The sequence below is a fragment of the Branchiostoma floridae genome, chromosome 4 (assembly GCF_000003815.2).
Source record: "Branchiostoma floridae strain S238N-H82 chromosome 4, Bfl_VNyyK, whole genome shotgun sequence".
NCBI lineage: Eukaryota > Metazoa > Chordata > Leptocardii > Amphioxiformes > Branchiostomatidae > Branchiostoma > Branchiostoma floridae.
Genome location: NC_049982.1, coordinates 3990717 through 4018596, shown reverse-complemented (window position 1 = coordinate 4018596; position 27880 = coordinate 3990717). Strand labels below are relative to the sequence as shown.

Sequence of the window (27880 nt, the reverse complement as noted above, 5' to 3'; positions counted from 1 at the left end):
ATTGCTTTGTTACAATCTGAATAAAGTCAAAGTCAACAATGTTATTAGTGCATAAAAAAAAGTGATATACATGTAAGTGTCTAAGGTAGGATACAGTATCTGCAATAATGGTATATACAGGAAGAGGTAAGGGTCAGTGGATATAACGCTGGTTCACCTTTATCCGAGGGTAACCTATATCCGTTGTTTGTAAAAACAAAAAAACGTATTTAGGGATATGAAGTCTACGGATGGTGGTTTCAAGTCGGAACATTTTGAAAAATTTGAAACCACAGTCCGCAGACTCAATACTCCTAAATGTGCTGCTTTTAAAGACTTGTACGGATAAAGGTCACCCCGCAGATAAAGGTGAACTAGCATGATATGTAAGGGTTGCCCAGAGTGTCTCGGAGTTTCCTTTTGAATGCTTAAGGAGGCAGTAGTGGTGGAAATGCGAGTGGTAGTCAACAAAAGAGTGTTCCAGGGACATTGCTTGGTAGAAAAACGTTCTCTGGACGGCAAATACAACTTTTGACTCAGAACAACTTCTACCAACACAGATGAACTTTAAAAATAACATGAAGTCATTCTCCTCATATCTGTGTTCTAACCATGGACCCATATTGCAGCTGGTGCTATTAAAGCACAAAAAACTATTCAATTGCCTACAACAAAATACGAAATGATAGGTACTAGTTACATATCAAAATATCCATCAAACAGACACATCTTACATACAGAAAGTCAGAAGCAACAATTTGTGTAGTGTTACATTTGCATAGTCAGTTCTGCAAAATTGGCATTATAAAATTTGATATTGCTGGCATGGGTGAGAGAGAGAGAAAGACACAGAGTGATGGATAGAGATGGAGAGAGAGATTTTAGAAAAGGTGGGGCTTTTCGTTTCCCGCTGCTTCCAAAAAAGAAGTCAAACCTAACCTGTTTAGAAATAGCACTAGTATTAGTGTAGAATATTGTTCATGACTGTCCATTGTCACTATGTTTATACCATGTACTTGCAATTAGCCCTCGGGCACGAACTCGCAAATAAACTTCTTCCATATTAATATAGACATGGACAGATAGATAAAATGGGTAGATGTAATGATGTACATACATGTAGATAGATAGACAGATATAAATATCATGGATGAAGATATGTAAAAATATTTCTATCTTGCATTGTTATATCATTGTTTAAAATAACAATATCTTGAGCCTGTCAAGCTGTCCTACATGTCTTTACGTTTCATTTTGGACCCTTCCATTACACAACGGGGGTGGGTTACTGTTTTACTGTCCACACGGCAATTTCCTTCACCAGCAGCCACACCTGCTGATCTTTGGTCACCGTCACCTTCAGGCACTTCACCTCAAACGACCCCAGTCCTTCCCTGCTCTGCGTTACCGTCTCGATCCTCCCGTTTTTGAAGTCTCCGAGTTTCACGTAGTCGGAGCAGTATGGCGTGTTGTCCAGCTCGTTCACGGACAAGAGGCGTGCACTGGCCTCTAGGGTTCCGTTCTCCAGGACGTCCGTGGGATGTTCCGCGGAACCCGTCTCTATGACGATCCTGGAGAGTCTCGCAGCATCCTCGAACAGGATGAAGAACGCCTGCCCGGCCAGCGGGCTCTTGGCCCAGAAGTACCCGGGCTCCGCGCTGTACGCCAGCTGCGGCTTGAACTGCCTGAAGATCGGGATGTTCGTGCTCACGGCCGCCGACGGGTTGTCTGAGTCGTTATATCTCCTCTTCAAGGAGTCCACGAAGAAGGAGTCGACCAGGTTCTGCTCTTTCCCCGAGAGGGAGGAGTGCTTCCCGATGTGCTGGAACAGGGAAGGCAGGTGCAGGAAGGACTTCTGGTGTGGCAGCAGCTGGATGAAGTAGCGGATCAGGTAGTCCACAGGCATCTCCTGGTAAAACAGCATGATGAAGTCGGCGAGGCGCTGCAGGTCCGACGACTTGAACAGCTTCCCGATGAAACCGAGCTCCGAGAATTCCAGCATGGTCCAGGCGGATGTCTGGGAATTGATGAAGTCCCTGATTCCAGTCAGGTACTTTTCCGACGATATGACGTCGTCTTCGAGCTGGAGATAGAACTCGGACAAATCACGGCAGTAGCTGAAAAGAAAGGAGAAATCCACGCACTGTTTCGACCGCCATTTTACCCGCTCTTGTGTGTCATTGAAGTTCTGCTTCAACCCCTCCAGTGGAGGATAAAAATGCTTTGGTGCCTGCACGACCTGCATGAAGCCACTGTTCAGATACAGGGAGTAGTTCCGGTAAATGTCCAGTGAAAGTTTCCTGTTGTAATCGTTATCCAAGTCTGCCAGGAGTATGACAATAGTGACCTGTTCCTGATCGCTTTTTGACGTGTGCTCGATTAAAGAGTTCAGTGTGATGTCAAGGTAGTTGGTGTTGATCTCTCTCTGGACAGTTGGAATGCCTATGGATAGAAAACCTGGAAAGTACACAAAACAAATGCCCCAAGTTTGAGTAAACTTGACATAGTTCAATATAGACAGCACCTGAATAGATCTCGACCTTGATATGATCAACCTACAGAGCAGAAGTAGTCTGAAATCTGCAATCAAACCTTAACAACTGAAATGCAGGCATATGAATTATGACTGCCCTTGTGAGTGAGTGAGTGAGTGAATGAGTGAGTGTCTTACTCACACTTACTTTAACTCACTCACAAATGATGCACTGTATTTGCATTTTGTGGGAGTGAATGCAAGTGAGAGAAGGATCATATAAACAATTTTAATTTTAATTTTGTAAGAAATCTGCAAGGTGCATCTCCTACTAGTGAATACTTCCAGTGAATGCTCCTATACACTGTACTATGCTGTGTCTACCAAAATTTCCAGGCATTTTGATTCTGAGAAAAGGAATTGGCAGAAATTTCTTACTAAAGTGTTTCACCAAAGTGCCTTTAATGTCTACAGTTTACCTTTGGTCTTGCGAGGTTTCCCCCAAACTCTGGTAGCTTCTGGGTCAACGAGACCTGGTCTGTTACAGCTGACACTGTCTCCGCTGGACATCTGCAGGAAAACATATGTAACGGTTACAGATGATGTAAACGTCTGGAATCATCCAAATTTGGGACGAGGGCGCTGATTAGACCCTACACATGAGCAAATCAAGGAATGGGTTCAAGCACTCATTCGAACAGGCATTCTAACATCCGAAAAGCCCTCGGTTCTCTTGCAGGAGTGTCTGTGTTTCATCGAACGAGTGCTCTAGAACTCATTCCTCAATTCGCTCATTAACTGATGTCACCATCAACTGGTTTAAATGTACAATTCCCCAGACAAGTCTGTACCTCTACTACTAATACATATTTTGTACCTCCTCCTTCATGAACTGAATGAAAAGCAGCCTGCAGGCCTATTTGAGCTTTCATGAATAAACAAAGGTGCAAACAAATAAAACAAACCTTGGATCCTATCACTGCGGGTTCGTCTGTGCCTTCCTGTCTCAGGAGTCTGTTGTTTAGTATCCTCATGGACTGGATCAGTGTCTCTCTCTGCCCGTCACAGGTCGGGTCCGCTCCCAGCTGCAGCAGAGTACCTGGGGACATTGAGCCATATGTAAAAATAGGGTAAATTATTCATCTTAAAGTTAAAGCTGTCATCTTAAAGGTGCAGCTTGATGCTTTGTCAAGGAGCTAGGGGTAACTACAATGTGGCTCAATTATATTTTGCCATGACAAGCACACCAGGTCACCCCTTACAAGTATTGCCTCGGGATACCAGACCCCTGCCCGATCTCTAAAACATCTACCGTGCCTACACGATAGATATTTTTGAGATTGGGCTGTAGGCCTACAAGATAGATATTTTTGAGATCAGACTGGGGTCTGGTATCCAGGTTATTACTGTATTCAGTGTATTGTTCATAATACCAAGGAGGTTATATAAGCTCCTTGACAATACTAAGTCTGTTCTGGGTTTGCTAGGTATCAAATGCGTGGCCTCTAGATTTCCAGCCTGGGTTGTCAATTATTATCATGGAACATCATTGGAAAATAACAAAAGTAATAAATATCTGCTCTAACGTTACATGTGGCAGGTGCACACTCCCTCCCAAGTAATTTGCATAAATACTTTTAACGATTCGTCTTTGTCACACCAAGGGTACCAAGAAGAAGAATTCTAAGAATAACTTACTGGACAGAATCCAGGCGTTCAGAGCGAGGGAAACCGCCAGGGAGCCGAGAACAACGTTCCGAGTCAACCAGAGCCTCACACCGGACCGGATAGCCATCCTCTCCCGTCTGTCTGTCTGGGAGCTCTCGGTGCACCACCGCACCTGTCCCCGCACGATTGGCTATGAGCTCTCGGTGCACCACCGCACCCCTCCCCGCCCGTCTGTCTGGGACCACTCGGTGCCCCACTGCCCCCCTCCCCGCCCGTCTGTCTGTGAGCGCTCGGTGCACCACCGCACCCCTTTCCGACGAATACACCCACAGCCCACGTCAAAATAAACCCTTTCACGGCTTAAGGACGGGTTACAGAAGGGTCAGACGGTATAAAGAATGGGACCATGGCCCCACAACATTCCCCAAACACAGGAAACAATAGTCTACAACCAAAAGCTGCCATGATACTTGTTTGGAGGTCAGAGGTCAAGGCACAAAATGGCGGGGAATTTGAGTTGGGTTTTGGTGTATTTTTGTGCGAAGTTCTTCAATGGGGACAAGAAGGCTGCTAGTCTGAGTAACATAAACTCTGCTGTCCGGGGCTGTAACTGACCCTCCTCGCAGAGGCCGGCGGATGTTGGGCGGGCTGTTATAAGCAAGATTTAATCAGGCTAGGAGGCTCAGTTGACGGCCGGAGAAAAAGAGGTATAAAAAGACCATGAAATTCCTGGGACTCAAAGAGGTTGCAATATGTATTTTTTTAGAACTCCACACAAAACTAACAACGGACAGAAGAAGACCACTCAGGTCAGTAACAGAATCGTACATATGATCTGGCCTAGATTTAATATACAAAAGAAAACAGTTCTCCTTTTAACATCACAAAACCCACACATAATGGAAAAGGTGGGATCTTTCGTCTTCCACTGTCTTCAAAAAAGAAGTCGAACCCAATAGCCCAGGAAATAGAGTTAGCTTTTATTAGTTTTAGACTAGATTAGACACTTGTAATATTGTATTTTACACTGTTTGAATCTTTTATGTTACCTGCAATTAGCCCACGGGCAAGAATTTGCAATAAAACTTATTATTGAATATAATTACATTTTGGACAGGTAGATCATAGACAGGCATCTCAATTCAATTATTCAATGGGAAAATCCTCTAAGGGGCGAGGTTATATTGTCAGTTCGGCCTTATGTTGTATGTAGAGTTGGTCACCCGGCGTGCAGAAATTTACTGGACTTCAACATGTTGGTAAGTAACATCCATTATTAACTGAGAAAAATAAAACCTAACACACTTCTTGATCTTAAAACAGTTGATTATTGTGCCAAGTTTTGCATATGTTGGCTAATGGAAAAGCAGTCTACAAAAACCTTTATTCAACAAATCACATATTTGGCTATTAATCAAACTGTAGGTAATATAGCAATTCGCTTCATTCAGTACTGAAGTACTGGCTGTAAAAGCTGAACCATTATTTGTTCAAACATGATATTTGGCTTATAAGCTATAGAGACATTTGTTATCATACAGATAAAATTTCAGCTTCCTATAATAGTTCTACAATGGTAAGATCTAGAGGAACTGATCTCCTGACAAGCTTTTAAGGGTGTGGTCATCTTAAAATCATCTCAGTGTCTCATAAAAATCTGACCCTCAAATCGAGATATTTCAATCTGAAGAGGATATAGTCTTGTACATTTGTGCCAAATTTGAACTCATGACCGCCCTCGTACATAACTGATGACGAAAAATAAGTAAATGACAGAATAAAGTAATAAGATGTTTTCACCCCAATAATATCCTAGAGAGCGGTACCGGGCCGGGGAAGAGGGTGTCCAATACTGTCCATTATTCTCCAAGCAGAGGTTGTTCGGAGAATAGATGCTCATCTCCTTAACGGTCGTCGCCATTTCAAACGGTTGTCTTCATACCGCTAACTGTTCGATACCATACTAATTTGTCTAATTTGTCACGGTTTTTTTTTGGGGGGGGGGCACAAAAAAGAAAAATCATACATAAGACAAAATTCAATTAAAGAATATCTAAACGCTAAAAATCCCTCCAATGATTCAGTAAAAGACCATTTTGATCCCATACTATGTACCCTTGTATATTAAGTTGATTAGACTTATAGACCCGGTATCCGTATGTAGATGTCATGTTTTGTACCTGGTACAAAAGGTTGTTGTGCAATAACGTTTAACTTTATAATACACAATAAATAATAGAGACATTATGCTGATAAATGGTAAAAGTATAGATGTATATCGAAAGAAAAGAATGTCTAGATTTCATTATTACAGTGGGTTCAGGGTGAACTGATATAATGACGAAGCCGTTTAATTGCACACTCCATTTATGTCGTGCAGTTACATCCGGGTGCTGCAACAAAGCGAAGTTATATTCAGCTGGACCGTGCCGGTTTGGGGTTTTGAATCCGTTGTGCAATTAACTGGCTTCTACTGTGATGACAAGTTCAATTCTACAAAGGCTAAATAGAAGGACGAAACCTTTAAGACTTTCTTCAAAGACCCCCACTTCTGAATATCATAGCCGTCTGTCCTTTTGTACATTTAATGAAACTCTGTACACGAAAAACAACATACACATGGGCCTGGTTTGATAATTTGGTACAATTTCTTTTCTTTTAGTCGAAGGTACATGTACTTGTCCGTGCAAAAATTAACAAATTCAGTCATTGTAACGCTGTAAGATTTAACCTACTACTCTCCAGACTTTTTATGTGTTTTTCTAAAGTTTTCTGTTTTCTTACATTTTCTGTTTGTTTGCCAGACAAACGATTTGTTTGGCTGCCTATCAATATGAAAGCCTGACAAAATAGAATCCCGATAAAAGCACCTGTAAAGCAAGCTTGAAGAATGTTTACAAACTGCACTAGCATTTCAATTCAATGAATGTTCCTCCAACTAAATAGACAATAAACCAGTCACATAGAAGAAGTAACGTGATAAAGAAAATTACAGTATCAATACGTTAGCATGTTGCTGCTGTGAATGGCAATATTTTCATTTGGTGATATTGTATGTTAGAGACTGAGCGTAAAATAACAGCATAGATATGCTATCGTGAAAGGGTGTTCGTGCGATGGCACAAAGCAGGCGTGGTGCACCTGGGCTCATCCATATGGCTAAAGGCATTAACAACAACAATAGGGCACAGTCAGGCGTATATCCCTATAAGCATATAAAAACACATTGAGTTAGTAGGCAGGGCTAGTATCTTTTTGTCCCGCACTGCTAGGTGCGCATGCAATGATAATTTAGCGCGTTGTTCTCTAAGCTACTGTCACGTGCACATTCATATGTACGCACGCCGCAAACTGAACGACTCTATTCAACCTTTTAACGTCAATGAAATTTTCTTTTTTTTCTCCGATTTCTATTGGTGACCGCTTTTTGTTGTTGTATTTTCTCTTGCCAAGGTCTTTTTTTTTCTCAGATGACTTGTTCGCAGATGACCTGATGTTCATCCGCCGCGGTATTTCGTACCTCTTTATTTATTGATGGGTTTTTATTACAGCCACACATTACCGTAATTCCACCATACATTTATCGCCAAATTTTCCACGAGGAAGGCGCGTGTGCGGTTGATCTTTCCGTATGCTGATATATATGGTAACCAATTTAGTTGGTTCCGACAAAACAAACTGATCAAGAGGAGAAGAAAACCGGGACACATCATCGCTGCCGTAGTATATCTGACGGAAAGCAGTTTGCGGCCGGGAGACATCGAAATGAAAAGGTGAGACATCAAATGATCAAACTCTAGTTTGTTTGTTTTTCATCTTCGCCAAGAAGGTTAAATTTTGAGACGGGGCAAACTCCCTTTCCAGGAATAAGAATGAAGACCTCTATTGCACATTTTTGCCACACCGGGCTAAGTACAGGTCACAACAAGACATGTTGAAAAGACACAGTTCACATATACAAAATGAGACTATTGCTGGATAAATTCAACTTCTCCTCGCTTTTCTGTTAAAAGAGAACCTAGCCAACGTTGAAAATCGCGAACCAGCGCGAACCACCTCCGTGAAATAAAAGCCAGCCCCATTCGAAAATTGTTTAATATGAACGATGTATATTGATAATGCAGTGGTAGGTTTTTCTGATAATACACAGCTATGCAGCAGGCTCGTATATGTATATGGAGAAGACAATGAACTTGGAAATCAGCTCCTGTTTTGTTTTGCATTCTATTGCATCGATTACGTCTGTATTCCGCGGGCCCTTTGAGTTATACACTGCTATCTGTAAAATTGTACTCATTTGTGTCCCTTAATTAGAAATAGAGAAAAGAAGTATAACGGTATGTGGGCAACAGAGAACAAAATAGTGAAATTACGTCTCCATATACATTTGTATGTAAATTCTACACAACTGAAGTTTGAAGGGTTTCCCAGTGTTAGTATTTTCTTTCCTTTTTACAGGTAAAGAAAAACTAGCTAGATAATTTCAGTTAAGCTTGACCTGACATGGCCTTATTCCGCTATATGCATGCACGTGTGCATATTCTTGTATCGGCTGGTGCTATATACGGATATCTTCATTAATGTACAATATCCTATTATATTTCTATACGACGTTTTTCTTAGCAATTTGCGGTATTTAGTTTAATGGCATGCTTTGTATTCCCAGAAATTGCTTTCTTTCTATTTTATTAAAAGCTGTATAATAATTGTACATGATATTATCTTCATATCAGCATATGCATGTACCTATTGTTGGTGTACTATAAGGCTTGGGTTTTAATTTATGCATGACACAATGATGATGTTAATTTCACTTCACTAAGGCCTAAGTCACATTTCCAAACCCAGGGATCGGCCTGGCAGCTTTCGGGAACGAAAAGTATGATATAAAAGTCACTATATATAGTCTAAAGTACACAAGACGTAAGGAGAATAGTCGTAAGCATTATTTGTGTTTATTTTTACGTATACATTTCTATGTTCCGTTTCCACAAACGGCCCACCGGACCCCAGTTTAGCCTAAGGGATCCATTTAGTATAAAGAAAAGCAACAGACCTCGGTCTTAGCCATCCTCGCTAAGCTTACCTTGTTATGTGGTTATGAGTTATGGTTTTTACCACTACTGTACATATGAAACTGCATTGAACTCCATATAATGTATTCTGTCAGCGTACGGCGCGATTATCTATCATATGTCGTTAGGGTGAAAGTCAATTTCTTTCGCTGGCAGCCCTTATTATATAGTGGGCGTTTTCTCCCTTTTTATTTACCATACCTCAATGATCAAGATCATCACGTAGGCCGATAACTAGGGTTTTCACACTCGGTAGCTCCTCACCCAAAGCTCTAGCAGACTGACTATGCTGATTATTATAGGGAAAAAATTAACAAGGGAGTTTTGCTACCAGAGGAGTTGGTCGGCCGCGCAGGGGAAGCATGACAAGCGTGAATTGACTCCTCTGGCCAATTTCTCGATTTTGTTGCCAAATTCTACGATCCCCGCTTCCCCGTAGGAAGGTCTGGTGGAAGCTACCCCAACAAGCTAAGTACACTGAAGTATCATTGGGCATATCGTGTGATCGTACTCAGTCTGTCACAATGTCACTCCATCACTTATATACACAAATATGGAGTGGTTTTCTTTGCACCCCATGGACTTCGGACAAGTCTTAATATTTTGTTATGTTGGTAGGTGTCGGCAAAACGAAGGACATGTCCGATTATGTCCAAGCATCTTTCCTTGTTAATGCAACAGAACGTCCGGTTTTCGTTGATAGAGGATCAAACAGACCTCACATGCAGACAAAGGATCATATGCAAAATTTAACGTCGTCGCAACCACCAAACTGATACTACCTTTATACTGCTGTTCTAGTATAGTTTAATTGATTGGTACTATGTCTTCTCATTTTAGTATTTGTTATTTATCTTCGGATACGTGGTTTATGCTTGTATTTGTTTAAGTTTGTTACAGGTAATATTTTCTATCTCTATTTTCATTTATGTAATCATTTCTACTTCCGTATATGAGTTTAGTTGTGTTTATTTGAAATGCCATAAAATATGCTCGCAACCCACAGAAATTAAGGACCTACCGCTGGACAGCTTCATTAACTTTTAATTATATTAATATTGTAGAAGGTGAAGGCAATCTAACTAAGTGCATGTTTGTTGTACGTGTGTGCACATGGTGGTGCTCATTACAACCCTTCTAGTGCCCTGTCAATTAATGAGCAAGCAGATGTTGTGGGAGGTTAAATCGTTAGTAAGGACATCACGTTTTCCTATCTGCCATTTAATGTTTATTTTCTGCCATTTTTTTTGCGTTTAACAGCCTCGTCCTGTTAAGAAACGCATAATTTGAATACTCTATCCAGTCCAGAAGTCAGTTTCACAAACAAAAAACGATTTAACCTGCCCAACATCTGCTTGAAGAGTATCCCTCAATAAATATAAGGCACGAGAGTAAGACCGATCTACACAAGGAAAATTGCTGATCTACGACAATGGCATATTTCAGACCTCCCACTGGATGGTCACTCGTCTACGTTGGGGGTGACGAACGACGGATCATATAAAAATGCTGTCCCACGTCACACGCGGCCGATTTATAAAAAAGCGTCTCTACCAGACTGACTAAGCTGGGCTTTATAGTGGGAAAACTTGCCGGGAGGGTTTTGTTACCATCTTCCCGTTTTTTCCCGAATTCTACGATTCCTGCACCCCCGTAGGGAGGCCTGGTAATACCCCCTTCACAATAGGCGCGATTCGATCGGAAGACTAGTTTACGAACTCTGATTGACATTTTCGTGAGTAAGACGTCCGGTGTTCTCACGATCATCTTGCGATTTTTAGGGATCGCCGGCAGTTTCCAGGAGTCTTACGACGGTCGCGGTGCAGCGAAACATGTTCTTAACATATGCGACTAGTCGAAGGAAATCTCCAAAATCGCACAGCTGTTACCGAGTCGCAGATTGTGCGTACAAATCGTGCGTACCTTGCAAGGGTATCGGTCAATAGTCTTGCGTCAATCCAACGATTGAAGACCGATAGGCGAGCAAAGACATAGTTATTAATCATCGAGCGTAAATCGGATGGCGAACGCCCGTCAGTTGGGCAACGTTCGGGCGACGTTCGTCCGACTTCCGTTTGTTTACAAATATTGAATTTCTGGGAATGCGAGGGTAATTCTAACATTGTGGCCCCTGTGGCAGTATGTAGGCTGACTTTGTGACACACTTTCTTTTCTTGCGTCATTTCTATTATGCCCGCGCATTCCATTCATTGTTTAAAAAGATTACGACAACAAAATAAGCAACATTTATTGATCTCTTGCCTTTTTTTAGGAACGTTTTGTGTTACCTTGTCCGCGTGCAAGAGGTCATGGGAGGTTTATTATCATAGATTTATTCACCGTCGATCTCACGAGCCTCGCGTATATGTGAGGGGGACAGTTTTGAGGCGAAAAATACGCAAGACCATCTTAAGATCTTAAAATCAGCCGACCTTCCTGCGATCGCGAAGAACGTCCGAAGATCGTATATAATGTGAAGGGGGTATAAGTCTAGGCCGTTGCCGTATGTCTTAAGATTTTTCTCGTGTAAATCGGGCCTAAGGTAAAATACTTCAAAGGGACCAACTGCTAGCAATTTACAATATATTGTGTCCGTTAAACCGTTGCTTTTTTTGTGTGCAAATAAGTTTCATGAAAACATTGTAAATCCCTCCATGGCTTTTACATTCGATAAGGTGAGACTAGAATTGGGAATGTCTTTGATGCATCAAGGCCACATGACAAAGCGAAGCATGGTTGTTTGAAACTTGTTGCATGGTAACCCATATTCATGTGACGTCAGATGGCGTCGCTGTCATGAATACCATACATGTAGATCTTACAAGGTCACCTCAGGTCGCTCCTGTCTCACGCAACAGAAAAAATAGGAATATTGCGAATGACATCTAAAGTGATGTAATAGTGAGAAACAAACAAAATCTACCTATAAAAACGGAATGTCTTGCTCTCAAGACCATGACGACTGTTCAAAGCTTGTAGGAAGAATTGAATACCCAGACAAAACGCTGCATAAGTTATCCACTACACAATTTTACCTTCGTAACGTTATGTGTGTTCGTGGATTCGTTGACAGTATAATTCGAGAATTGTGAGGGCGTCTTCATGATATGGATCAATGTGTAAATATGGGCAAAGTGACGGGCAGATAGATAGATGACGATATGGACTGATAAAAATATATGTACAGACACAGATAGGTAGATAGATAGATAGATGAATATAGTTGCCTTTTTCTCTACCTCAACTTTTTGATAATTGGGGCTACTACGGTTAACGTTACAGTTATACGAACATAGTCAGGCCATGTGTCGGGCAACAGTTTGCAATACATGTACACTCCCATGATTCATTATGGTCGTAAACAAAGTAACACCGCAAATTGGATGCGGCAGGCCTTATCATTTGTATCTGTAATATCATATCCCAGCTGTATGACATGGTAATCATGTTACACGGAGGTCACATTCGGGTCAATAGTTGCATTCTATCAATTCATTAGCCAGCAATTGGAGGGACCCTCTGGGGAAAAGGAGTAAAAACGTGTCTCTAATTGCAAAAACAGGACAGGGACATATACTCCCAAAGGAATAGCGTCAAGAAATCATACACGTATTTATATTGATTAGTTTCTTAGATTTTTCAGATATTAGCAACTAATGTAGTTAAACTGTTTTACAGTTGTCGTGCAATAAATTTCTATCTAATAGAACAAAAACACATACCTCCCTTACTTGTACACAGAACGATATTTTCCATATACTGATATCATGTTGGTCAATTTCTTTCTTCTTTATTTCAATTGCGATAAGGGACCATTCATCCATGACTGTGCTGTCATCGATGATTTTTTTTTAATGTTCTGTATGTATCCTCGTAGTACCATTGGGTATATAGCTGTTTTTGGATGCCATACACTATGTACCTTGTGCGATGGTTGAGCAATGGATTTATTCATGTATAGAATTCCAGCAAAACACTTGTGAGTAGTTGGACTCAGACCATGGTTCTTCTGGCATAGAGAGCATTCATGCAACCCGTAACCTTGAAGAGGCCATCGAGTATTGTTATGTGATAACCGCTGAGTAATAGATCTATGAATAAATGAGTGAATAGATAAAAGCAAATAACTATATGTGGGGTGCAACGAAGTATTCATACTATCGATGTCGAAATACATACGTTTAATCATTGACAAGTACATTATGCATATTGGATAAATAGAGGTATTTGTTGACGGATACACAAAGGGGAAATGCCCTGGACAGAAAATATAGAGGTCTTGGGGAAAATTGGAGAGGGAGATCTATCATGCTTCCTTTAATCATAGTCTGAAAATATATCTAATCTCAATTATAGGTGTGTAGCAGTACGATACTCTTCTCAGTACCGTAGCTCAGGTGGCCGTAGGGGCTGTACAATTAGATCTGCAATAACTGTCAAATTCTGGACCAAGAAATGGTGAACAAGATTCTATAACAAGATTTTGTAGATTTTGTATTTTGGGATCTATGTGGAGCAACACATTATGCCCGATGATGTACTATGATCATATTCCACAGATTGTCAGCAGTAATGTTGTGGAAGATACTGTGCTTCGTGGTCCTGTCCGGATGGATGATAAACAACACTGCGGGTGAGTGAGCATGATGACAGGCAGTCTACCTATCAAGTGGTTAAAGTGCTCATTTTCTGCTCTGCGGTCGGTCAGTGCTTGGATGGGCGACCACCAAGAAAGACCTAATGCTGTAGCCCGACCAAGAATTCATGAATTCGTCTTTCGGAAGGGACGTAAAACGGGGTCCCTTGCTCAAGGAGGTGCCTTCATCACTCATAAAAATCTTGGTACCTACTGGCTGCAAATAATACACCAAATGTATTATTATTTAATATTTTCGGGGAGGGGTGTTGCGACTTTTTCGTAATAGTTACGTAAACATACCTCTCAATTCAGTTCACCGAAACAGCAATTCTGTCCTGCGACACCTCACACATTTCTTGAGCCAAATTGATAAATAAAACAAAATATATAGCATTCTGAGCTATCATTTGACCTAAGAACATTTGTAAGGTATAATTCCACGTTCAATTATGAATTCATTCTCGTTTATCGAAAATAGGGCTTGGCTCGAGCACAACCGTTCCACAACAAAGTACAACAGGTACTGCACCAACTACTGCAGCTCAAACAACAGACACTCCTGGGCCTTCAAGCACTACGCCTGCAGCCCAAACAACAGAGAATCTTCGAAGTTCAGCATCAACAACAGTTACAGCCCAAACAACAGAGACGGCTGAACCTACAGGCGGCACAACAAGTGCAGCAGGAACAACACAAACTACTGAAACATCAACCATCACAACAGATGCCGTCACCTCGCGGTTAACAACTCCCGAGGAAACTAGCACAGAGACATCCCCGGGTACCTCTACGCCAGGCACTACCCCAGGTAAGTGGAGTTTTGTATGCTGACATTCTTACTCTTCTAGAAACTGATCCTGGAGCACACAGCTTTTCAGAAAGTTAGGGAGACCCGGAAGCAACAGTTGTTGTATGTTGAGAAAGTATTCATACATGCACAATCAAAACTACAAAATACAGGGGCCGGAAACTGATAAAATCGGGTCTATGTACTAAACAGGTGGTCACTATAGACTAGTTGTGTCACTTGTGTCTGTTGAAAAAACAACATCAAAATGTGGTCACATTGGCCAAGTGGTCCTTATAAGTAGATTGTGACAAATACAGCATTGAAAGTAACCAAACATTTGACATGATTGCAAGAGTCTGTTTTGTGCTGCCATTTGTTGTCTTCTTTTGAGAGGTATGTTATGAGATTGAAGGATAAACCTGGTATCTAACACCTGGTATCTAGATGTGGATGAGTGTGCTTTGGGGACAGACGACTGTGACGTGAACGCTGACTGTCAGAACACGCACGGGTCATTCACCTGTACCTGTCACGACGGTTACCAAGGAAACGGTGTCACGTGCACAGGTAAGAATCTTACATGCCTAAAGTTATATGTCAGAGTAGAAAAGGTAATCTGTCAAAAAATCACTGATTCTTTTCGTAGAGGCCCTAATTCTGTAAATTTAAAGATGTTCCATAAAAAGACGGTAAAACCCTTTCAACTATTTTCAAACATTTGTAATACTGGCATGCTATATAAGTTAATCAGACATCTGATAAAGGTGCGAGATCGACTGAAAATTCATGGTGGATGTTTGTTTTTGTGTTGGAACAAAGCTCAAATTGTACAACTATAATACCAATTTTGCCAACGCCCAGCAGCTTTTATCAGCTATACAGTATAGGCCATCTAATTGTACACACCATTTGACCGCGTATTTCGTTCAATGATCTGGTTTTAGTGCACAAAAAAGTTATACAGCTGGACCACACCGGTTTGGAATTATGCGTTTCCGTGCAATCAACAGAATTGTGCGGTAATCCGTTGTGCAATTAACTGGCTTCTACTGTAAAATCAACTTAGGTGTAAAAGAAAATCTATGATATAGCTCGCCGAGGTAAAACTTTAAAAACTATGTCCTGTTTCAGACATCGACGAGTGCTCGACCGGGGCCCACACCTGCGACAGCAGCGCCACCTGCAACAACACAGTGGGAAGCTTCAGTTGTACCTGTAACATCGGTTTCCAGGGTGACGGCACAACTTGTGCAGGTGGGGAAATCATCTTCAAGCAGATCATAATGTAGCATGATATAGTATCAAAAGCTGGCATAGGAATGAAGCCGGCCTAGGAGTGTGTTTGGCTACCTAGGCCAGCCTATGCCAACTTTTGATACTATTTCTTACGCTACTGGAGAGTAGCTATAGGGAAATCTTCAAGTCTAGTCGATTAGCAAAACCTGTTTATTTCACAAGCTCAAAGGTTCTGGTGAATTATTAAAAAGCTACTGATGATGATGAAATGTTTTCGAAACTTGACAGGCAGTAAGCAAATAGTTACACATGTCACGGCAATAGCCCAAATCATATAGTATACAAGGAATCGTCAGGGGGAAGAAAGATGGTGGGCAACGGAAGAGATGGGAGGATGATATCAGAAAATGAACAGACATGGCACACTGGAAGAAAATTAAATAGTGGATAAAACTGGTTACCAGATCTTCGTGTTCCCCCAAAGTCAAATAGACTGAGAGATAGATTAGAGTGACTGGAGAACAGAGACATTCTCAGTTTTGTGATGTTTTACGTTATTTACTTGTCAATGATGTTTGAGACAACAGAATGATAAATCCTTTGTTTACCGCAGATGTGGACGAGTGTGTTGATTGGTCACACGACTGTCACGTGAACGCCGACTGTCAGAACACGCAGGGGTCATTCACCTGTACCTGTCGCGACGGTTACCAGGGGAACGGCGTCACGTGCACAGGTGAGGTCTTACATACCTGTAACTATATCATAATTGTTTATTGCAATGTTTGATAGTAATTGGCTAATTGCAGGTAACATGACAGAACAAATGCTGCTATATGTTAGGGTACAGATTGCAATCACCGACTCTACTTGTAGAGATCCCGGGTCTGTGATGAATCTAAAGATGTTTAATTTAAAAGATGGTAAAAAGACTTTTCAACGTCTCTTAAGTTATTCGATGTTACTTCGAAGATCATTAAATTGATTTAAAACTCGTGATTCATAAATAAAAGACTACCCTAACAAGCATCCTGACATCCACAAAGATCTCTGACAGCAGATTCCACGAGTATGTCAAATCTGGTAAATTTAATGCCTTAAAGATCTTAAAGATCACTCTGTCTGCACTTATACTGCCTCGTACTGTGAACAGAATACTTCCCACGCTATGTCCTATTTCAGACATCGACGAGTGTACGGCTGGAACCCACAACTGCGACACCAACGCCGCCTGTAGCAACAGCGTGGGGAGCTTCAGCTGCAGCTGTGATATTGGCTTCAGGGGAGACGGTACGACCTGTGCAGGTGAGGGTGTTTTCAAGCTAAAAGTTTGAGAAAGTTTCACCAGGTTGGAGTCGACTGTCCGTTTTCGCGAAGTGAACCAGTCGGTGCTTCCCCTGGGTTTTGATACTCCCTGAATGTCAATAAAATACCAAGAATGGTTCTAGGGGAGACGGTACCACTTGTGCAGGTAAGGGTGATTTCAAGCAAACAGTTTGAACAAATTTCATCAGATTGAACAAATGACAAAATCTTTCATTCGCAACAAGTGAACCAGCCACAAGTGTCAGTATTTCCCTGAGGTTATGATGCTCCTTGAATGTCAATGAAAAACTTTGTCATTCAGTTTGAGAACATGTACGTGTAAAGGAAAGTATTTTTTTGTTCTTTGTTGTATAAGATAAACTTTGTTCCCTCACGCGAATACAAAGTTGAGCATAAGAAATCAACTGAACAGGTTGATAAATGTTATATGATCAACTCTAATCCATTACTGGAATCTGCTTGCAAGGTCATACCCTGGAAGTGATAAGTAAAGGTGGACTCTCACTGCACTTGGGGCGCCGGTGCGGCACTGCAGGGTTCGTAACGAATTTCAGAAATAAAGAACGAATTTTCTCCCGTTCTGTGTATTTTGTTGTCTTCTTAGTCATACTTTTACGTGTCACAAAATATCTTAATTATTAAAATTCGCACATATAACAAAACAGTACTGCAGTGAACGAACCCCGCAGTGCCGCACCGGTGCCCCATGTGCAGTGAGAGTGCACCTTAATCTATCAGGCACCTGCTTGGATTCGCAAATGATCTCATCAGCTTGGAAAATATCCGACTTTTCGGTGACTCCGTCAACATCTTCAGAGCAATACGAAAGGACACTATTCCACACGTTTTGGTACCCAGCATTGTTACCAGCGATACCTAGCTGCAGTGTCTGGCATAAAACCAGTCAGTATTGCCTGAGGAAGGTGACAGAAGGTCAACAAAACATTGGCTGTTGATCGTATATAGATCCTGGTTGTGACTTTTTACAAACATTATTCGTAGATACAAATGATTGCTGTGTTTCATAGCATGGCACAAAAGTTATTTTCATGGAATTGTGTTAACGCAGATGTGAATGAGTGTGTTGAAGGGACCCACAACTGCCACTCCAGTGCGACCTGCCAGAACACGCAGGGGTCCTTCTCCTGTGGCTGTGTGGACGGTTTCCAGGGCAACGGTGTCGACTGCACTGGTCAGGCTCTACTTTGAAATCTTTATTAAAACACCATGTTGCAGACTTTTTGTCAAGTCTGAATTGTGTTGGCATTTACACACATATACTCCTCCTGGGAGAACTACACTAAAAGTTAACTCTAGGAATCTAAAAAGACGCCATAGTTTGAAATATTGCTCATAACAATTATTGTCAAATATCAATGACCTTTAGACTAGATTCTAAGACTAGATATCAAGACGGGTTTACAGACATTATGCATAGACATTCACAAATACACAGCACGAAAACAACTATTTAAGCAAAGTTTCAGAGATACGTATAAAAACCTTAAAGGCGGAGAAATATTTCAGAAGATTGTAAGATCTATTAAAGGCATCGGAAACATACATCTGGCCTTTACGTAAGATTTCAGCGTTTGTAAATGTAACTTAATCTGTCGTGTTTCTTTACGTGAATTTTACATGTATTTTAGTATGCCGAAAAGACAACTTAAATGTCTCAAAAGTTATAAAAAATCATCCGTTTTACTGTTTTACCACTGTGGTAATATTTCAAGTTTTTAAATATAAAACTGAGAAATACCGTTTCTCTAGATCTGTTTACCAAAATTACCTCGGCTATGTCAAATATGATAAGCCTTTGTCTGGCGTTTGATAAAGCATTGCGTCATCTGTTCTAAAACAGTGGCAAGATTTACTGTCAAAACTGACAATTGCGTTTTCCGGGACAAAATGTTATGTTAATACCTCAGAAAAGTCAAATACAATATTCTTCTATGTTGTTTGTTCCGAAAGCATATGGCGTATTCGATCTTTCTGTGCGCAATTTTTGATTCGAACAGGGAATACCTCTTACGTTTAGCTTATATGCGCTCTCTTACGTTACATGAAATGCTGCGTTTTTCTGTTGAATATACGGTATCTGTAATCTATTTCAAACCGCCGTTTACGCAAAGAAGGGGGGGGGGGGGCTTCCCCGGTTTAGCTTATATGTTGCCAAGAGGTATATGAAATGTTGCGTATTTCTGTGAAACATACGACATGTTTAATCTTTGAATCCGCTCAGTTTAAGCAAACAAGGGAGACCTCCCCCGTTTAGCTTATATGTTGCCAAAACTGTACATGAAATGTTGCGTATTTCTGTTAAACATACGACATGTTTAATCTTTGAATCCGCGCAGTTTAAGCGAACTAGGGGAGACCTCCCCCCTTTAACTTATATGTTGCCAAAACGTTTATGAAATGTTGGGTATTTCTGTTGAACATACGACATGTTTAATCTTTGAATCCGCGCAGTTTAAGCGAACTAGGGGACACCTCCCCCGTTTAACTTATATGTTGCAAAAACGTATATGAAATGTTGCGTATTTCTGTTGAACATACGACATGTTTAATCTTTGAATCCGCGCAGTTTAAGCGAACTAGGGGAGACCTCCCCCGTTTAGCTTATATGTTGCCAAAACGTACATGAAATGTTGCGTATTTCTGTTGAACATACGACATGTTTAATCTTTGAATCCGCGCAGTTTAAGCGAACTAGGGGAGACCTCCCACGTTTAACTTATATGTTGTCAAAACGTATATGAAATGTTGCGTATTTCTGTTGAACATACGACATGTTTAATCTTTGAATCCGCGCAGTTTAAACGAACTAGGGGAGACCTCTCCCGTTTAGTTTATATGTTGCCAAAACGTACATGAAATGTTGCGTATTTCTGTTGAACATACGACATGTTTAATCTTTGAATCCGCGCAGTTTAAACGAACTAGGGGAGACCTCTCCCGTTTAGTTTATATGTTGCCAAAACGTACATGAAATGTTGCGTATTTCTGTTGAACATACGACATGTTTAATCTTTGAATCCGCGCAGTTTAAGCGAACTAGGGGAGACCTCCCCCCTTTAGCTTATATGTTGCCAAAACGTACATGAAATGTTGCGTATTTCTGTTGAACATACGACATGTTTAATCTTTGAATCTGCGCAGTTTAAGCGAACACGGGGAGACCTCCCCCGTTTAGCTTATATGTTGCCAAAACGTATATGAAATGTTGCGTATTTGCTGTTGAACATACGACATGTTTAATCTTTGAATCTGCGCAGTTTAAGCGAACACGGTGAAGACCTCCCCCGGTTAAAAGCTCCTTGGTTTAGCTTATACTTTTGTGTAGTGAGTGGTGTTTAATTATGATATTTTTCTTACTATCAAACGGCGAGCATTTCTACGTACAAGTAAATGTACGAATGATTTCTTTATCTACAAGCAAGCGTCAAGAAAGAACAGTCTGGACATACAGGCAGTGTCTTCCCGTGTTGCTTGTGTTTGTTTTGGTTATTGTGATATGCGTGGGAAAGCTAGATGTAAATTTATTCAGCGTTAATTCGTACGCGCATACCGCATGGGGCGCGCCTCCGTCTGTGGCCGGCATACTATACATACACAGCGGCTGTGTCATGTGATAGGATGTATCCAATGGCAGAAAAGAGTGGGGGGTTCAAATTTACCATAAGGAGCGGTTATTTTCCAGGCGCTCATTTGAAAAGTAGTATTGAAGAAAGTTTGGACCTGTTCTAACCCGCAAGTTGTGGCCGTGACACTGCTGTTTCCGCCTAGGACCCCCGGTGACGGAATTTGACGCAAAGATGTAGGTGGCTATCATTCTGTACAAGTTGATGTTGCTGGAAATCGACACAGATTGGGAAATCACGACCATTGTACCATCCGGATTAATAGAAGCCGAGACTGCAAGCTGAACATGTTTCGCGTCCAAATAATCCAAGAGTCCAAGACCATCCAACAACACGAGTCATATCGGCCACTACTCTAGATCTTACCGGATTCTTATTCCTGTGGTGGCCAGATGGAACTGTGTGCTCTTTTTAACTTACGCCGTGACGCTTCGCCCGACACTGGAAATGGGACTGTGGACTTAGATGCTGCACGGAATTGCACAGCCGTTGTGATTGCTTCAACTGCCGACTACATCAGAATGATAGGCCACAAATACCTAGTAGGCTGTAGGTTTTTTTTTTACTTTTCCATGTAATGTTTTCTCGTAATTCAATAAAATTTCAAAGTTTCATCCATTGTATTTTCTTGCTTTAAAACGTGCTTATGATTAACTTTATCCCGCTAAAATGACACTTATCCACACCTTATAATCACCTTAATCCACACGTATATGAGACGTAGAGAGGTAACTTTAAACATGTCTTAAGGGTGTTTTAGTACGTATTTATGACAACTTTTAGCTGCTAAAAGGACAAATATAGACACATTAAAATCCTCTTAATGCGCATGTATATGAGACGTAAAGAGGCTTCAGAGAAGATAAAAGGGAACTTTAAACATGTATTAAGGGTGTTTTTATAAGTGTTTATGACAACTTTAAGCTGCTAAAAGGCAACAATACACATCTTATAAACATCTTAATGCACACGTATATGAGACGTAAAAAGACTTACGAGGAAATAAACGTGAACTTTAAACATGCCTTAAGGGTGTTTTAATAAGCGTTTATGACAACTTTAAGCTGCTAAAAGGGCACCAATACACAAATTATAAACATCTTAATGCACACGTATATGACAAGTATAAAGGCTTCAGAAGAAATAAACGTGAACTTTAAACATGTATTAAGGGCGTTTTAATAATCATTTACGAAATATTTAAGCTACTGAAAGGCAACTTAAAAAACCGGAAAATACGGATCTATAAGCACCTAATGATCATCTTTACGCACACGTAAATGAGCCGTAACGATGTTTAAAGTTTTATGAAACTTAATATTTAATTGCAATTTAAATGAGTTTTGATAAACATTTACAACATCTTTAAGCTGCTGAAAGGCAACTTAAAAAAACGGAAAATACGGACCTATCCGCACCTATAAGCCACCTAATGATCATCTTTACGCACACGTAAATAAGCCGTAACGATGCTTAAAGTTTTATAAACGTAATATTTAAATGCAATTTAAATGAGTTTTAGTAATTATTTACAACAACTTTAAGCTGCCGAAAGGCAACTTAAAAAACCGGAAAATACGGACCTATCAGCACCTACGTAAAGACTACGTAACGCCAATCTTTACGTACTCGTATAAGAGATGTATAGATCCGTAAAGAAGGAAAATACGTCAACGTTAAGCATCATTTAAGCATGCTTAAATTCCGTTTTTCGTGCCGTGATAGTGAAACATATATACTTGAAACATATGATGAATATGGATATTTTGTTTGTGTCGCACGATGTCCTTATAGATGCTTGTAGACTAGAGGAATGTTCAGAATCAGAATCATTCATTTCGTTCTTCTTCTTTAGATGTAGATTCCCTCACTTGTAGGATGTACACGTTGACGACAATGAGATGTCATATACGCTGGCCACTGTCCGTGATTTATTGATGTCTGCCAGGAAGTCATATCAATGGAACACATAAACATGGATTAATCAGAAGCATATCATTTGGACTAGTCCTGATGAAATAATTAAGAGACAAACCTTAATCTTCCCCGGACTGTTTCAGACATCGACGAGTGCTCTGCTGGAACCCACAACTGTGACGTCAACGCGGCCTGTACCAACTCTGTGGGAAGCTTCAGCTGCAGCTGTGACGCCGGTTTCAGGGGAGACGGGACCACTTGTGCAGGTGAGTGTTTCCAGAGAGGTCTCACTTTATATGTGAAAAAGTCTCTGGGTTTAAGCCCTTGGAAACTGCCTTCTTAATCCGCTAACCATGATTGCACTGAGGTTTGTTTAGCCGTGAGCCTTTTTATATATCATAACATTCATCCTATGCCATCGATAGGGTCATGTCGGCTTCACTTTTCTCTTTGTGAGCGTGTGATGTGTTTCCGCAGCAATATCTTAACTTAAGGCCTCCTGTGTAAATTGTAACTTTAAATAATATTTCGTATGTTAGTAGCTAACGTGAACGTTAATGTTATAGGTGTTGATGATACAAAATAAGTAAGAGGAACAATAGTGGTGTAGTTGTCGGCGGGTCAAGTCTATAACAACATAATCCTTTTCTTTGGCCATTTCTATCCCACTGGGACTGTTTTTGACGGAGGTGTTCGAAATAGAAAAGCAGTTTCTATTTCTTCGATATTAATCGGTCCATTGCTTTAACCTCCACTGTTGAATGCCTTATACAACAACGTCTCACTGTTTCTTTACTGCTCCGGGGCTCAACTGAGCATGACCTTTTTGTCAATGGTAATCTTTCCATTGCAATACTAGAGTATGTGACAACTCAGTACCAAACGATTCACTTCCAGCTGCGCCACTGCCTTGTCTTAAATTCTTAGCTTATCATGTATACGTTCCAGCTGATTTTAGATGTATCAACTACTGATTCATTAACTGATACATGTATTTGTTCAATTTTTGTATTGTATATGTATGTATGTGACCACGACATCAGCCTGCTGCCTATGTGTCCGCATTGTATTGTTTATGTTGAAATTTGAATGAAGTCATAGAGTCATTGCTTTAAAGCATTCTTTCCTTATAGAGAATTGTGAAACTTTCATTCCAAGACTTAGATAATGTAGAGACTTACCCCTAAATTTTCGGTCGATCTCCGTCGACCTTGTTCACAGAATGACCCTTAGTGTTGGAATGAAAGTTTAGCAATGCTCTATAATGTATTCTACCGACACAGATGAACTTTCATGCATTCTTTCCTGTCTCTTGCAGATATTGACGAGTGTGCGGAGGGATCACACGACTGCCATGCTGACGCCACCTGCTTGAACACCCCGGGATCCTTCAGCTGTAGCTGTAACTACGGCACCGAGGGGAACGGCACGGTCTGCATAGGTATGTCACAAATCAGGAACAATTTATTGCTTCCGTGAAAAATAGGGGCGTTGTTTTTGGTCCCTGTGTGCATGTGCATGTGTGCATGTGCGTATTTGTGTGTGTGTGTGTGTGTGTGTGTGTGTGTGTGTGTGTGTGCGTATGTGTGTCGGTGTGTGTGTGTGTGCGTGCGTATTTGTGTGTGTCTGTGCGTGCGTGTGTGTGTGTCTGTGTGTGTGTGTGTGTGCGTGCGTGCGTATGTGTGCGTTTGTGTGTGTGTGTGTGTGTTTGTTTGTGTGTGTGTGTATCTGTTTGTGTGTATGTGTGTGTGTGTGTGTGTGTTTCAAGTCAGCGAAACATTAGAACCTCTGGATGGATTGTCATGACATTTGATATGTGTGTAACGTGAGGTGTTGAGAAGACAGAGGTCAAGGTCAAGGTTGAGCCCCCCTGGTGTGTTACCTTGGTACTGCAGCAAAACTTCTGATTGTTGTATCTATATTTTTGCTGCACATTAAGCAAACGTGTTATTGCACTTAAGTGTCTTTTCATGTAACTAGGTACACCTAAAATAGGTGTCATGACTCTGATTTAAGTGTGTAATAAAACCAATGTATATATATGCTTTTCTTACTGAAGCGTGTAAAATGACGTGTATTTTTCTGTGGAAGCATAAGATAAATCTAATTTACAATTTTCTTGTTGAATTCTGTAATAGCACCGATGTGACCTAGTACCAGCTCACAAAAGAACATGGAATAGTTATTCCTTCAAGTAACAGCCAACCTAAGATTATGTGTTTACAAATTCATTTTTCATATTTTCACAACTACCATAGAGTGAAATTTGTCATCACCAAGCAGAGAATCCATCTTCGGTGGATAGTTTTAAAGAGCATTTTCAGATAGATGTGCAAAAGCTAGGTGTGACAGGTCGTCCACTGTATTATAACCAGCTGCTGCGTGCCTGCGAAGTTGGTGTGTTACGCCGAAGGGCGGTTATACCAGCTATATAGATACAGATATACATGTAGATGTATATTTTTGTGTCCCTGTTGTTGGAACTCAGACATCTGCTCGGACACTTGGACATACTACGAGGAGTCGTGCTACCTGAGTTCCCGGGAAGTCGCCGACATCTACTCCCGTGACGACTTCAGCCACACGACCTGGACCAGCGCACGGACCACGTGTCAGGCACTCCGGGGGGACCTCGCCGTCACACCGGATTCAGCGGAACAGGTTTGGTCAAATATGATAATAGAAATGATAATATCTGGTGTATTTTGCCAGCCAATAGGTACATAATGTATTGAGTAATGAGGCTGATTAACGTCGAGGCGCCTCCTCGAGCACGGGACCCCCGTTTTACGTCCCTCCCAGAAGACGATTTCGTGGAAAGCTTCGTGAGTCTACAGCAATCCGATCGTCCTTGGTTGATCTCCCATCCAAGAACTGTTCGGACCGCGCGTTGCTTAACTTCCGAGATCGAGGAATCGGGTGCATCCAACGCGCCACGCCGCCGTAGTATAATTATCTCCATGAAAAATAGTTTTGGGTGTGTCTGTCTGCTGTGTGCGTGTATGTGTGTTTGCTTGTGTTGCCTAATATTTATCTCCATGAAAATGAAGGTATAATTTTTGATGTGTCTGAGTGTCTGTATTTCCGAATATTTGTGGTCAGCAAAACTTTAGAACCTCTGGATGGATTGTAATGATATTTGATAAATTGGTAGCTGTTAGGAAGACGAAGATCAAGACAAATTTTGGGCCCCCTGGTACATGGTATGTGACCTTGTTACTGCAGCAGAAATTCCGTTTTTATCTTTTGACCTGGTTTCCTGTAGGATTTAGGAGTCAAACCTAACCTATATAGATATAGCCAGCAGTAGTATTTGAGTAGATTCTTTTTACAATAATGTTAATCACTGCCAGTTGTTTACATCTATGTTCCCGTTTTCTACCATGAGCTGACAATTGCTCTTCTGACACGAACTTGCAACTAAACTTTTAATCATTTAGATACTTCTTTATCCCTTACATTGTGGTGTCGTGTTTGGTGTTTGGCCCAGAACCCAGAGGTCTGTGGTTCTAGTCCCCTGACATGCCACCGTTTATGTGCCCTTGAGAGAGGTATTTAGGTGTAAGGAGAGGGTTGGACTTCGTCTTCTAATACCGTGCCCTAGACATAGTGCCGGGACCCCCCCCCCCCCCCCCACTGCTCCCGCGACCTTAATAGAAAATGTTATTGGACTACCTTTTCCTTTTACCTTTACAATAGGACTGGGTGAGGAGACATATGATGGGTACGTTCCACTGGATCGGTCTGGGTGCCGACGCTGTGACCTGGGTGGACGGGACGGCCATCACCGATACGTGAGTTTCTGTTTATCTTAAGCTTATTAGAAACACTGTAGCGTTAATATTCATGTAGAAGTGATTATGATAAATCTTGGGCCCCTTGGAAGTAGACAAATGATCACAAGATGCCTTCCTTTTCAAAGACAATGAAAAATGCAGTCTGTCTTTTGTTCTTATTATTACTTTCGCCGGGAAGGTTATATTTTGGGTAGCGCTTGTGTGTTTGTGTGTTAGTATATTTGTAAAGGACAAGGATGGATTGTATGGATATTTGGTACTTGAGTAGGTCTTGATAAGACCTTGATACAATTAGATTAGGGACTTCCTAGCGGTCCGTTATGGGGCTGCAGAGGAACTTCCGGGTTTGATATCTCGAGTTCTGGACATGCTGTATTCTTTTACTATCTACTTCACCTGGGAAAGGTTCTAATGGCCTATGCACCAGGAGTCGCAAAAAGTGGTCTGACGCCTGTAATCTGTGCCTCTCCAGTGCATTTATTACCGATTATATTCAACAACTACAAAGGTACAAACTTGTGGACGTGATGACGTCTTTAGAAAATGAGAAACAGAAAGGTGGAACATCAAAAGTTATGTACATGACTAGTTAAATATTTTCCTGTACGTATAAGTTTTTGATGTAGATGCACGCTATCTGCATATATCGTAACCTGATTTCTTTCAGCAACTATTCTCTAATTTCAATCAATCAATCAATCAATCAATTAATAACCACGAGGAAAATGAATGAATAAATGAATTAGTACATAGTAAGTAAACACTAAGCAATCATAATAACTTCAAACTACATCATAATAACTTAAATTTCAAAATCGTCTTGGTAGTCGGGTCCGCAAATCAATCAAAGCTGTCAAAGAATTCAAACTCAAATTTGTCACCATGCTATGTCTGAAAGTTTGAGAGTTTTAGTTTTAACGAGCACTCCGCACAGTTTCCAGGATGTCAGTCCAGGTAGCCGGACCGGATGCAATCAGAGATCTTCTTACTCAGTCCCTACTTATGCGGGGTAGAACCAGCTTGAGAGTTGAGGATTGCCTGGTACTTCTGTTTGAGTTTTCACGGCACTTCTATTTTCAAAGTCACTTTTCTAACAGACTGGTGAAACTAACATGATGGTTACGTTACAAAATGAAAGTGTTAATTTTTAAAAAAACCACCATAATGAGGAGCGTGTTGTGGTCATGCATTATCTGAAGTTCACAAAGACGGTGCTGCCGGTTAGGGTGAACAAAGAAATTAATGCGAAAAAAAAACAATGACATACTCAAAATACATATGTTACTCGTAACTCACCTTCCAAAAAAAGTTCTCACTCCTAAATCTTTCTAGGTCT

The 27880-nt window shown here is 41.0% G+C and overlaps 3 protein-coding genes across 3 annotated transcripts; 2 read left to right on the top strand and 1 right to left on the bottom strand.

Annotated features, from left to right (window-relative positions):
- Nucleotides 1-268: 268 nt before the first annotated feature.
- LOC118413214 (alpha-1,6-mannosyl-glycoprotein 4-beta-N-acetylglucosaminyltransferase-like) lies at nt 269-4839 on the bottom strand. Its single transcript, XM_035816437.1, has 5 exons — nt 4338-4839; nt 4151-4292; nt 3418-3551; nt 2932-3022; nt 269-2436 (listed from the first exon to the last, which is right to left on the bottom strand). Exons 2-5 carry the CDS (start codon nt 4245-4247, stop codon nt 1265-1267), a joined length of 1494 nt encoding a protein of 497 aa, XP_035672330.1. The 5' UTR covers nt 4248-4292; nt 4338-4839; the 3' UTR covers nt 269-1264.
- Nucleotides 4840-13747: 8908 nt separating this feature from the next.
- Nucleotides 13748-15913, top strand: LOC118413033 (uromodulin-like). Its single transcript, XM_035816172.1, has 4 exons — nt 13748-13828; nt 14313-14642; nt 15069-15191; nt 15756-15913. Exons 1-4 carry the CDS (start codon nt 13768-13770, stop codon nt 15911-15913), a joined length of 672 nt encoding a protein of 223 aa, XP_035672065.1. The 5' UTR covers nt 13748-13767.
- Nucleotides 15914-17892: 1979 nt separating this feature from the next.
- Nucleotides 17893-26545, top strand: LOC118413032 (uromodulin-like). The gene is made up of 6 exons (XM_035816171.1): nt 17893-17899; nt 18256-18378; nt 22891-23013; nt 24066-24188; nt 25236-25408; nt 26447-26545. Exons 1-6 carry the CDS (start codon nt 17893-17895, stop codon nt 26543-26545), a joined length of 648 nt encoding a protein of 215 aa, XP_035672064.1.
- Nucleotides 26546-27880: the final 1335 nt, after the last annotated feature.